At 31.9% G+C, this 14,723-nt stretch overlaps 2 protein-coding genes across 2 annotated transcripts; one reads left to right on the top strand and one right to left on the bottom strand.

Annotated features, from left to right (window-relative positions):
- The first annotated feature begins 240 nt into the window (after nt 1-240).
- On the top strand, nt 241-4,559 carry LOC148629503 (uncharacterized). Its single transcript, XM_088552493.1, has 4 exons — nt 241-1,216; nt 1,684-1,893; nt 2,621-2,730; nt 3,088-4,559. The coding sequence occupies exons 1-4, from the start codon at nt 979-981 to the stop codon at nt 3,259-3,261; spliced, it is 732 nt and encodes a 243-aa protein (XP_088408619.1). The 5' UTR covers nt 241-978; the 3' UTR covers nt 3,262-4,559.
- Nucleotides 4,560-5,602: 1,043 nt separating this feature from the next.
- On the bottom strand, nt 5,603-14,531 carry LOC148629502 (RING finger protein 11-like). The gene is made up of 3 exons (XM_088552477.1): nt 14,313-14,531; nt 11,915-12,075; nt 5,603-8,823 (listed from the first exon to the last, which is right to left on the bottom strand). Exons 1-3 carry the CDS (start codon nt 14,430-14,432, stop codon nt 8,652-8,654), a joined length of 453 nt encoding a protein of 150 aa, XP_088408603.1. The 5' UTR covers nt 14,433-14,531; the 3' UTR covers nt 5,603-8,651.
- Nucleotides 14,532-14,723: the final 192 nt, after the last annotated feature.

Below are 14,723 nucleotides of genomic sequence, written 5' to 3'. Positions count from 1 at the left end.
TCATAAGTTTCCTTATATAGCCTTACCAGGGATTTTTAAAGAGTCTGCTGTAAAAATAATATCCCTATCAGAGACTTTGATCATACACTCCATGTCGCCATGTCAAAAGCTTTATCTAAATTTATAAATTTATATTTAAAAACTCTAAATTTATAAATTTATATTTAAAACTTCTTCTTACAGGCTTACTTTGGCCATGAAGTGTATATAAAGTCACTACCAGCACTTTTCATTTAAACACCCGGCTATAATTAGATCAGTCAACTTACAAATAATTTACCAATATCTGACGGTCATTTATGAAGATATTTAATCCGAGATTGGTCTCAAATCCAACGGCTGATTTGCCAGAAAAGCTTGAGCCGTGGGACGTCAGGGCTCGTCCGATGTCAAAAACACGGGATTTTGCTAGAAAGTCGAAATTATGTAAAATCAAGGAAAGACAGTTTTTTATTGCACTCCGTTTTTCAATCTTATTTTTAATCAAAAGAATTAAGCTTCAAACAGTTTGTGGATTCGCTCAACGCATATTTATGTTATGTCTTCAATAACCAGAAATCATAGATCCACTCCCGACAGGAAATGTTTCTAAAATTGTGACACATACGATATTTACACATGAACCATTTGGTTAAAAGACATAATTACTACTTTAGTACAAACCTATATGATTATGTTATTTAATGATTATGTTAATCGTTTGTTATGTTAATGTGCCAGACAGGATAATAACGGAACTTTTTAAAGACACATTTGATATAAGAAATAATAAAATGACATTGGTTGCTGCGTCAGACAGGTGGAATGCCCAGGTGAAAAACTTACTAAATTGACAATATTTAGTTACATATCTATTTTCATAGCTTTTATCACCCACGCTATCAATTTACGTTAATATACTAAGTATTTTAGTCAAAAACCATTGGACCTTGAGGAAAGGTTTACTTAGGTATTCAAACCAGGTAGATATAGATTAACATGGCGAAAAGACGAACTGTTCGAATTGACATTGGATGTCTACAAATTACACCATGTACTCTTCTGTGTATATTTTTGTTTGGATATGTTCTTCACTTCGTTGGATTTTTCTCTCCGTTCTGGGTGGTCGATGGTTGTCATGAACATGGACTATTTTATAGTTGTAGTGATTGCATGACAGTGAATCACACAAGTAGTCCTTCAAGTATACGAGGATGTTTTATTCGTGATAGTTCATGTAAGTATATATGTTATTTACCATATAAGCACTATGATTATGTTACTACTTTTAAATACGTAATCGAAACGGCAAATTGCTCACCACCTTTCGGTTTCGCAATGTATATAATAAAGTGTACTAGTACTAACTAGGTACAAACAAAAGCAAAAGCAAAAAAAAACATCAAAGCTAAGCAAAAAAATAGTTGTAACTAAAACCTGGATGATGCGCATGTAAAGAAAACAATATTGCCGGATGAACATATATATAGCACAATGTTGGGGAAATCGAAGTAATACATGTACTTCAGATGACAGATGCCGAATCTATTTCTTAACCTAACAAGAGTTTACCAATAATTTTTTCCCAGTAAATAAAAAAAAGTTTATGCAATAAGACGTGTTATTAGTATTCTTAAAATACCAGACCTACTACATTCATAACTTAACCTCTCCGGTTTCTTAAATGAATGTCTTTATTTTCAGCTAACCATGATGCGAATCTCTGGTTACAGCTTGTAGCTCTATTGTTCAACACATTCTTGTTGTTTGTTCTGGTAGTCTTTACATTATGGCGTTTCTATGTAAGGGATGTGGTGGGTGATGGGTCAGATTCTGGTTCCAATCCTTTTGACTATGACTGGTTTCAGGAGATTATAGGTGGATGCATTTTTATATCAATCTATACAGTCTCGGGTGAGTATTATTTGATACTTCAACCCAAGAAGCGTACATAAATACAGAATACAGAATCGTATAGGCGATGCACGGCGTTGTGTCACGAGTGTATTCCCCATAAAAAGAATAGGGTTCGGCTAGAGTTTTAAAATATATAAATTTATTTTGGATTGTAGAATTACTGCATAGGTATTAGTATATATATATATATATTCCTTTACCGTATTCATAGGGAAACATAAAGAACAGTCATTGAATTATCTGGTGCTAGTTGAAAGTGTGAACTTGAGAAGTAATATATCACACAGCACGACTAGACATTTTATTGAAATACCTTAATAATAACGTAATACTCAGAAATTTTCTAGTTCTCCATTACACGTACTCTATACCATATGCGAATTTCATAGGCAGACACATATTTGGGTACCAAAAGCAATATAATCTGGGAGGTACTTTTACTTATTTGAAAATAAATGTACTATGTGTCGTAATTTTACTTTTTAGTTCATTATGAAGAAGGATCATCATTCTGTTACTGCGTACTAGTATTTTATTACCTTTATCGTCGAAGCCTTTCAGAGCATACTTGAAGATGTGTTTTTTTGCTTTTGTTGATGACCTTTTGGTGATCTCTGAATGTATTTACTGTAATACGATCGAACATTTGTTGCGTTTCACCATATCCATTCTTTTTTTCTATTTTGAGAATAACTTACATCATTTATGCTTATGTTTAATACAGGATTACTGATTATAGTGGGATGCATAGTGTTGGCTTCAAGACACAGTCCATCTCAGTTGTCTTGGTCCTTCGGTCTAGGCTGTACTGGAGGAATATATGCTCTTATTTCGGTTTGTATACCAGTAAAACAAACATAGTAGTAGAGGGAGACTTCCCGACGACATTACACTGTTCCAGGTTTTATATAACCAGAGACGATGGCCTCTTAAGTTCTAAGTGGGAATTCGGTGAAACTTTGAAACATGCTTGGTTCGAACTTATTTGACATGTTTCCAGCAAAAATAACTTACAAGCACTTCAAATACCTCCCGCGTGTACAACGTCGATTACGGTAATAAGAAGGAATATAGTATGTAGTAATTGTAAAATCGAAAATCAGAAGTATTATTGCAGTAATTTCTGGCAAATTGTTTTAGGTACTCTGAAAGCTTCACTGCCATTTTACAGTTACCATGTTATGCTTGTAGGTCATCATAGCAGATGTTATCATAGTACAGATAAAACGAGGTCGGTTCCATCTAAATGAGATTGTAGAAGACAATGACCCAGAGGATGATGCTAGGGCGCCAGCTTTACAGCACGTCAATAAACACGCATCATGGAGACTTTCTATAAAACAAGCGCGAAGTGAATTTGTGTAGCACTTATCTTTTATAGGAATCTGTCATTGAGTGGTACAATTTGTGCTCAAAACTTTCTTACCGAGAGATGTGATTTTTTTGTGAATACATAAATTGAGTCCGATTTACGTTTTGAGTATATAATCAAGGTATATCAATGAATTAGAGAACACACCTGAATTGCCAATGGTATAAAACGTCAACCATCAAATGTACTCAATAGATTTATATGGGCATTTGTTGAGAGACAAACTATACTGTGAGCGACGCTGGAGGTAATACAAAAGGTTAGGTTGATGTATAAGACTTAATGCATCGCTACCATGATGACAGTATATGACATTGGAATCATTGGAATGTGATTATGAGGTGATGAGTGGTGTACCATGATCACCTTCGTGTTACTTCGACCTTTATGTTAAGGTCAGTTTTATGCACTTATTAAGGATATTTGTCTTGGTATTTTTTATCTTTAGACCTTAGACATGTTGATACAACACACTGAAGATTGGTGTTGTGTACCAATGAGGAGAATCAAATGACCTTGACATACTTTTAAGCCTTATGCACTGTTTGAGAGCAATCTTTTTTGTAACTGTTGACACAGGTTTTGGTATTTTTTTGGCATGAGGAGGAATATCAAATACCATAATGACCATTGTGTGATTTTTTATCTCTGACATCCATGTCAAAATTGATTTTGCTACTCAAAGTAATTATTTCTGGTGATGATAAATTGAAGAAGGAAGACATAATTTTAGTGTAATTTTTTTATAATGTGATATGCTTGAGAACTTGTAACTGTCTAACATCTGGTCTTTCATTTATTATCATATCATTTTATAGGTATATATTTGTTATAAATTATTTATTTGTATGTCTGAACATTTCTGTATGCAGCAATATTTGTGATATTTGTGAAAGCTTTTAAATTACATATTCATACTTGGTCATACTCCCTACTTCATTACTTTTTTTAGAGACATAATAAAAAGCTTGCAAAATATATTGGTTTTTTTATACTGAAATGGGAAGGGTTATTTTGATTTTAGTTCATAGGATTTAAGAGAGCAAATTATAAATGTTATAATAAGTTGGTAAGTATCTACAATGGAATATTTTCTCCTAGCTCTTTTCATGTATATATTCATCACTTTGGACCTAACCTCAGCAAAGTTGACTTTGTAAAAAGCTCAACACCATTGCTTAGTGAGACTAGTAGACTCTAATGATGGAATGAAAACATGATGTTGTTTTGTTGCATGCATTGTCTTGTTTGGTATACCCTTAGTATTAAATTACTATCAATGTTTGCCTTTGGATGTTTTTTTGTTCTCTTTTTGTTGATTTTTTCTCTTTGATGAAACATTCTCCATTTACAGTATCAATAATGTCAAATCATTTTCATCAAAGGAAGCCTTAGTTATTCAGGGGTAATTTCTATCATAAATAATGTGCTGTAAAAAAAATTAAGTTCTTCAAGTATGAAGTGATATCAAGTAGAAACAAAAATTGCTTACATCATACAACACATTTAAAGTTTTTAGGGGAAATTTGGAACTTTAAAAGAAAATTTTCATGCCTGAAAAGTCTCAATTCCTGCTTTACAGGTAGTTAATATTTGACCCCCCTATCACTATGAAGCAGCATTAGAAATCAAATCCATAAGTAGAATCTGAGATAACTAATATAGAATGACAGATGAACAAAGTGTTTCTTACTACATGTATTTATACATAGACCAAAAACTTACAGGATGAAATTGCAATATCCAAGTTATGCAAATCAAAACCCAAAATTCGTTCAGATCACAAATTGAAATAAAAAGTGTGAGACAAACTGAATGATAAGACTGAGATGGGAGGACATCCTGTTAACTATACACCACCTCACTTCAAGTGTTGGGTATCATGAGATGGGAGGACATCCTGTTAACTATATACCACCCTCCTTTAAGTGATGGGTAACATGAGATGGGAGGACATCCTGTTTAACTATATACCACCCTGCTTTAGGTGATGGGTATCATGAGATGGGAGGACATCCTGTTAACTATATACCACTCTGCTTTAAGTGATGGGTATCATGAGATGGGAGGACATCTTATTAACTATATACCACTCTGCTTCAAGTGATGGGTATCATGAGATGGGATTACATCCTGTTAACTATATACCACTCTGCTTTAAGTGATGGTATCATTATATAGTCCTTACAATTTCTTCAATATAAAAAAGTTGGCATTGAATAACTACACCTGATGAGTCAGCTATATATTCATATTCTATGCATTATCTCTTTAACTCTAGATATATCGGGATGTATTCTTATAAAAAGTAAAAAAGTAAAAAAAAAGAAAAACTCTTTGTTCAGACATTTTAATCTAACTCACAAGAACTGTGAGGGAACAAATAGATGATAAAAGAGTGAATAACAAAGTACACAATACATTCATCATTCACATTCAATCAGACTCTAATATTATATGTTGTTTAAAAAGGCATTTTAGCAGTCACTTCGTATGTAGTTGTACATTTACGGAAAGTAACGAGAATAAATGATCATCATCATAACGAAATATCTACTGCGAGGTGTCCATTGGTATGTTCATTGAACGATCTTCATTCTGGCTAATATTGCTGTTTCATGTACAAAAATGGACAAAAAAGATTCTTTTTAAAGGTTGATTCAAGTATCCATTGAGATCATTTAAATGATTACAAATTACCATATGAATTAAGAATTCATGAATTTTTTTGATAAAAAATAGATTTATTTTAAATAACATTGCAAATTCTTCTGATTTTCACACTAGCTAAGAAATTAAAAAAAAAAACAACTTTAATTGAAATTTAACATAATTTAACTTTCATGATTTAAATTTATGAAAATAAACTGAACACAAGGCAACTAAATGTTAATAGCAGTGTCTAGCCATTGGCAATAAAAATATATTAACAAGCAACAATATTAAATAGACAAAAAATACAATAAACATATGATAATGAGTCCAAATATTAATATGTAAACATCAACAAAAAAAATATGTTAACAATAGAAAAGTTTGTCTTCGAAGGCCATTTCATAAGTACCTGGCTTAGTAAGAACCTGGCCCTGGGTGAAACAGTAAGAAAAAAAATCACAATTCTGACAATGTGCAATGTAATTTCACTATTTTTACTATCCAAACTAAGCTTTCAAGACCAAATTTGACATAACCTTTGTTTAAAATGAAATATGACTTCATGTAAAGATTTTGTTCATTTTTTCCTTTTCTCTAAAACAATATGTTAGCATAAACAAATGTAGGTTTCATTTTTAACTGGAATATAATTATTTAGATATGAATAGAGACTTTTCTAAAATAAAATTCAGTAAAAATTAAAAGTTCTAGTGGTAGCAAATATTTATGGGCGTGCATGTAAGAGAATTGATTAATTTCAACTAGCACAAAGCCACATTCTTAATTTTTTTAAGACAGCATCAGTTCAGTGACTAAAAGCTACTTATAAAATCAATAGGTGAGGCAAAATATTATTGAAATATTTTGGTATTGCATCAGTTTTTCATTAGCTGAACTAGGTGGGGATTAATTATTATTTTTATTTTAAAATCAAAATTTAATGTCATTTGCAGCTTGATAAAAACAAAAAATAAATGAGTTTAAACTTATATTTACACCCAGCTACTTCACTTACAGGCACTCCTAAATACAACAATTACATTATCTACTAGTATGTTATATTTTGAACACATGGATATTTTATCATCTACAGGTAATTAAAGAATGGTTTTCTCATCATGAATACCAGTTTCAAGAAAATAAATTGCAAAAACTACACAACATTATAATTGCAATAGGTAACCTTACTTAATAAATTTAAAATTCCAGAGTACCACTGAATTATCTCCCCATTTAAATCACAATTTGGAAACAAAATAGATACTAGTTTTGTTGCAAAATGTAATTGCTCTTTTATTACAGTAAAAGCAATTATACAAAAACAAAATACAAAATGTAGCAATCCCAGGAGCATAGCACTGTTGACAAAGTTCCTTTAAAATTCGATACAAAGGCTCTTAATAAATATTTCAGATATAAATGAAATTATTCAAAATACAGCGCTGAATATAACTGGTAATTACAATATTTTATTAACATACAAATAACTTTTCTATAATTTTATAAATATTACCTAAAAGAAATATACAGAGGGATACATGTAAAACATATCTTCATAGTACAAGCATGTAATGGGAGATAACTCTGTCTTCACTATAATTAATCTAATACTGAAAAGACTGGATTTCACAGAATTTTAAATATTTAATTATGGTACCCAAAACAACTCCACTTAATACCTACAGTGTGTAATAAAACAATTATCACAGAATTACACATTTTTTTACATATCAAAGAGACAGTCAAGAATACAGATATGGAAAAACCCACAACCAAGAAGTGATTGGGACAAAATGATGTGCAATAAATGCTCAAACTTCAGTCTCATACATGTTTTTCTATATGGACAAATGTATAGTGTTTTCACATATAACATTATGTATGCACATGTAGCAAAATAAAGCCATTTTTATTTCTTCCATTTTACAAACATGTGTGAAACTATCTCAAAATGTAAATTTACATATACTACTGTGAACCAAAATTTTAATTTCTCCACATTTCACAGTGGAGTCACTCATGGCCTCCACTGTGACTCCACCAAAGTAAAAACCAGGAAAAAAATGCCCAATTTCAATAGTTTTTAATATTTTTCTCTGTCCTTTACTGAAATGTTATTAAGCTGCTGGAACCATTAAATATACCTTTCATAAAGACTGGAGAAGTTAATTGTAGACAATTTTTGAAATGGTGACTCCACTGTGGAGAGTGGAGACACTGTGACTCCAATCAAAATATCTCCACTGAGAAGAGTGGAGAAATTAAAATTTGTGTTGATAGTAGTATACCAGTAACCTCACCAGCAGATATAAATGTATCATTGCACATGATGTGTCTTTAGTCCATGCAGAACACATGTAATTAATGCATTAAATTGAGACTTTTTAAACCCAGGTTTTTAACCACAAGCACTCACTTACGAAAAAATAATGCAAAAAACAGCAAACATGTTACAATGTCAATGATACTTATCACTGACTCACAGTTCTATTGATAAAAGCTTTAATACATGTACCAGCATGTGCATCAGACCATGAACAAGTCTATTAACTGAACTTCTAATACTACAGTACAAACATACAATGTAATACAGTGAATGAACAAACCAAAGACTGAATATTATACTGTGATGAAAGCCCTCTGTTTATGTTTCATGCATGAGATCACAGCCTTTCATTGAAATATTCCACTGTCCTTTAGCACCATAAGTCTCACTGTGTATGTGCCATCAATTTGTTTCATATGTTGTTAGCAGAGCAGCATCCACTGGCTCCATGCACGACGGACATGTAAACGATCGCATTAACCAATCATCTATACAATCTTTATGGTAAACATGCATACATGGTAAAAATCGTAAAGCCTCACCCATCACAAACTCACACATACAAATTGCACATCTGTAATAAAAAACAGTAAGTATTAGCACATGCAGTACACACACAAATTGTATGTCTGTAATAAATATTTTTTTTTCGAAACATTAATACATGTACATTTCACATAAAAGTTCCACATCAGTCATAAATATTTTTTATAACATTAATACATGTACTACACATGCATCTCATTACACAGTCCTATTGGTAATAAACTTTTTTTAATGAGTCACACTTAGGTAAAACAAGAGACTTCAACATAGTGTACAAGTTTCTGCACCAGAATTGATACATTTTTGCCACATTTTATGTAAACAATAAAAGGACAATGGGTAAGAATATTAACCTGGGTTTATAGATGGTATCTATGCAAGTACATTGTATTGAAAGACACAGACATAATTTGCAATAACATATGTATAAACAGTACTAAAATTATTACATATGTGTATTTCCCCTCAAGATTCATGTTAGCAGGAATTAAAAGTACAGGTCATACCCCCTGTACTTCAAATACATGTTTTTCTTTCAGAAAAATGCACATGTTAATAAAATGTTTCACTGAGCACAGCTAGATAAATGTACACCCACAGAGCTTGAACCCTAGACAGATAGGGCAAATATTGACACAAAATTCAAGCTTGATATAGCTTACATTGATTAAAAACAAACTTTCATGAAAAAAGCTTGCAGTGTTTTGAAGTTATTGTGCAATTATGGGAGATCCCCCTTTTTTATGAATGAAGTTAAAAAATCCAAAAACAGAAAGTAGGAAATTAATAATAACTGAAAAGGAAGCTTACAACAATAGAAATAAATTACAATTATTTTCCAAAGTGTCATGAAAATGGGTGTAACCACTGCCGAATTACATTTTTGTATAGTCAGAAAAGTGTGAAATCCTCCCTTTTAAGAACAAAGTCCCATAACTCTAAATAATAAAATCAGAAATTTACAAAAATTTGAAAGGAGTTAATACCAATACACAATTCAACGAAGTTTTATTGACAATGCTGTGAGAGTCTGAAAACATAAAATCATCCCATTTTTGTACAAATAAATTGCAGAAATTTAATAAAAATCAAAAGGGAGCTCACATGAATAGAAAGAAACAATTCAAGTAAGTTTTACAAAAATTGGTGGCATCGTTTTTGAGCTATTGTGGGAAGTGTAAATGAAGAATGGACACAAATATACCACAATACATTTGTATGTCCTGTTAAATAGACAGACATACATTGTATAATAACTATAACAAACCTTTTGTCATTTACAGTTTAACATGTATATTTCTGGCTATTTTCACAATCTGAGTTATACATTTGTATTAAACTTGACATTGTCCCTAATGGGACTAATATTCCCGCAGCCTATTGAACCCTGTACATTTGAGAACCACTGTGGTCATACGATTCATATTGGACACAAATTTATGGTGGATAGACTAAGCACATTTGACAATTCCTGACAGTATGCACATTTCCAGACTCCTTGTGGTTATATTACATCTCACAAAATTTCATAACAATGCTGCAAGTTGCTTAGAAAATAGTACAGACAGGCAGGGTGAAACCTATATACCCCTCAAACTTTGTTTGGGAGATGCATAAATACAATGTATAGTATAAACAAAGTAGGGGCAAAATTTACATCTTGAAGCAGAAAGATGACAATGGATAAAGGAGAGAGAAACCATAAAGAAACCAACAACAAAAAATAACAAACACTACTTCTAAAATATTATGAATAATGTGTGCTTTCTTTGAATAAATGCTAAATACAGAAATTAGAAACAATTAACACTGATATACTATTGTCAATGTTTAAACAGGAAATATATATATTTGAAATGAAATTTTATCATTCTCCATACATCCTGTTGACATCCAGTCTACCATCCAAGTACTTCCTTGTGGTATGGTTATATGGATTTTTAAATACAATGTACATTTAAGGGCAAATGTTGCTTTTTTTTTAAACTAGGGCAAATGTTGTTTTTTTTTTAAACTATGTATTTGTATTTTATACTTGTTCAACTAAAATATACATATGAAGGCATCAAACAGGATGTGAAAAAATCACAAAAACCATGCACATGTGGATGACATAATACTTCAATACAATTAATATCAAAGAAAATATGTTTTTGTTTATGTAAGAGAACTTAATGCACATACATTTATTATGATAACTCTTAATTAATAATTAATAATGCTACACTCTATTATTGTGTGAGAAAACACAGACTTTCTACCAAAATAAATAATTGATATTTACTTTAGAAAGACCATGGTATAGTAAATCAATTTAACTGATATACCTCATGAGGTAAAAACAAAGCAAATCAATAATGAAAACATGTAGTAAATGTTTATGAACCCGAGTCTATTTATGTGTACTACCTGTCTTAAAATCATTCAAGTTGAAAGGTTATGTTGTGTGTTAGGTTACTTAATACATGTAAATACTGGAAGAAGACATTTGAAAATATACTACATGTACTTTATATTCAAATTACAAAATCCCATGCTTTAGTCCACTACAATTGTGAATCCAAAAGATTTTCAGATAAATCATGTTGCTGGTAATTAAGAAGAAAAAAATTGTAATTTGCCATCAGTTGATTAGCATAATGTTACATATACAAATATATTTCTATAGTAAAGACGAACTTGAACATTTTGGGTCTCACTTGAGAAATTAAAAATATACCTGCTGTAATGACTGTAGAATGATGTTCAGTTCATAACTGCTTATGATGAAATTTAATGTTTCTCTCAATTCTTAACCACATCTGAGTACCTCATATTATGATTGACACCATAATGAAATTTGAATAAGTTGTAAATTTGAACTTGAGAACAAAAAGTATATGGTGATTTGTTTCTCCATAGTTTAATTAGAAAATTATCCATTCATGGTAAAGAACCAATAAAACACATGGATATTCAAAATGTTATTGTTCCTCAGTCAATCTAGGAGTATGATCTTTTTGAAGTGAACATCAAAATAATCTAGAAGTCAATACTACATTGATTAATTTGCTTGAAAAAAGACTTTTACAATCATCCAATTTGATAATGCAGTGTAGAATCATTATATAATCACTTACTCTTTTCCTCTTTTGCTACAGCCATCATAAACACCTAAAGGTAAATGACTTATAAGACCCAAACGCTGGGCAATTTTAATCTGTTCATCCTCTGTTAGCTGATTGGCAGGTCTACTGACATTTGGGGAAGGATAGTAAACTTGTGCTCTAGGGGCTCTCTCCTACAGCAGAAAAAAAACAAGGAATTATGGTTGGATCCATTTTTGATCTGTAGACAATTGAGCTTGAATTTGCAAATCAGTAAATTGAAAAAGCCATATGAAATGAAAAAAAAAGTCGTATTTTATTTTCAAAATTTCAAGCAGGTGTAAGCATGTAAGTTTACATTGTATTTACAATGTACATTTTATGCAAATAAACATGTACATTGTACATATGATTAAAGAAATTTACTTTTTTGGGTAAACTTGATAAAATGAATCCATTGCAGTGGTGGATCCAGAGAATTACCGAAGGGAAGGCTGCAAGGGGTCAACAAAAAAAAATCCTTGATAAACACATCTTGCATGCATTTACACACAAAATACACTATTTTCATAATTTTTACAAATTGATAAGGGGGCACAGCACTCCCTGGATCTGCCTGTTTAGTTTAGTTTAAACATATTTTATTTGTAATAAACAAAAAGGATTGGACAAAAGTAAATCATACTTACGAGGTCCTCTCCCATATACAATAGCAATGTACAATATTTTGTCAAAACGAGCATGCATCAATTACATTTTTCAAACACTAAATAAAAAATAAAGTGAAAAATAAGACATAGAAGAGAAGAGTTTGAGAAAAGGAAAGAAAAAATAAGAGAGTTGAGAGGAATGTGGTGATGGTGAAGAAAACATGGGCATATCACTATTTCATCAAATTTCATCAAACAACAGAAAATCTTTTAGTTTCTTTGATATATCTATGGACATGTTTTACTAAACAAACATTTTGATCATAAGTTAAATTTGGATTTCCATGAGTCAAAAGATTTACATTCAATGGCAAATCATCGGGCAGCCAACTAATGTTATTCATACTCGAGTGTTTTCGTATAAGGGACAGTCAAGAAAGAAATGTTTGTTTGTTTGTTGTTTGTTGGGGTTTAACGTCCGAGCAGCAATATTTCAGCTATATTCAGACGATGAACATGAAATGGATGATAAAATGAACATGAAATGAAAAAAAAAGGATGGGACACAAGGACAATAGGGTCGACAAATTTTGATTGCCACTGGAAAAAGGGGGGGATGGGTAAGGTCGGGCAATTTAGCCTCCTGTGGCGGAGCGCAAAGGTTCCTACTCCTATCGAATACCACAGCAGGGTTCTTTAACGTGCGAGGAACGTGGCATCTTTCCCAACACGGTGCACCACTATGGTTTGCGGTCAGGTTTTCCGTATTATAGCCTGACAACCCCAGCATGTAACACGCCAGGGGTACCCCATTCCACCACCTGGGGCACACATCCCAGTTGCTCTGTGGGCAGAGCGCCTAGCCCCCGGCTAGGTTGCTGAGCACTATTTAGTCGCCTTATACGACAAGCTTAGCGCTGCTGCAGGCCTATTCTTTTAACACCCGGACCTGCACAGGGCAAGAAAGAAATGATGAGCATCCTCAACATCTCCGCATCTACATTAAGAACTACTTACGATATTGACTCTACATAAGTCATAGTTTAAAGAAGAAGCAGAACATCGTAATTGTGTCCAAATAATTTTCAGTTTTCGTTCACCAATAGAATAATAATTAGGAACTAGTGGTTTGTGTGTATCCTTCTTTAACTCTGTTTTAAATTTGGAAATAGTGTCTAATTGTCGAGTGGATACATCAAGTTTATTCCATTCTTTAATGCCTGTAAGCATTGTATGTACTCCTAATACAAATATAGGTTGAAAAACAATTTTTTGTTTGACTTTCCCCTTCGACTTTCTTTGAAACATGTAACACACTTAAAAAAATAAAGCAGAATTGCTGTAAATATGGTGTTATAAATGTCAATGCACCATAAGGGACCTTGTTGCATGTACATGGATTCGCATTAGCATGTACATTGTACATACATTTAATACATGCAATTTATTGTTAAATGATTTGAAAAAAAAACAGTAATAAATTACAGCATCAGACTGGGTATTATCAAATACATCATGATCTTTAACAATGCATATGTTTTCACTATTTCAGTTAGTCACTTATCTATAAATAGATCACCAATTTCTTTGTTGTCAAGATCAGCTGATGACACAGGTGAACTTGAGAAAATAAACAAAAGCGACACATACGATAAAAAAACCCAATCTTTTATTACTTTTTCATTAACAAAAAAATGATAAAGAAACGCATCTTTTATCTCAAAACACCAGAAATCACGTGTATGATGTAAAGTATATGTTGGATGAAAATAAATATTGACCTGATATGGTGGTGGTGGTCCTACAGGGACTGGAGCAGTCTGTTGTGGCCCTTCGGGATTGTCATTGTCATGTAACAGTGTTATATCATCGGCACTTTGGGTTTTGAAACAATTACCCATAACTGGAATGTCTTTGTGGATCTCGAAGGTTATTTATCCTTCCATTGTTGACTGACTTTTTCATCAAAACATTCCCCGTATAACTGCTATATTGAAAACATTCCACGTACAAAGAGTCCTTAATTGTATTATTTAAAAAAAAGCCTTTTTATTTAACACAGTAATTATCGAAACACTAATAAGCAATACTCTGTTCGGCTTAATTTCTCAAAATAGTCAATATGAAAATCAATCATTATTTTGTTGCAACAACATACAATATTAATGTCTAGACGGCGGAAGAATATTTCC

Source organism: Perna viridis, chromosome 1, assembly GCF_037379345.1.
Source record: "Perna viridis isolate PV_CMFRI_1.1 ecotype Kerala chromosome 1, ASM3737934v1, whole genome shotgun sequence".
In the NCBI taxonomy this organism is placed as follows: domain Eukaryota; kingdom Metazoa; phylum Mollusca; class Bivalvia; order Mytilida; family Mytilidae; genus Perna; species Perna viridis.
Note: the sequence above shows the minus strand (reverse complement) of the source record. Positions and strands in the feature narration are given on the sequence as shown.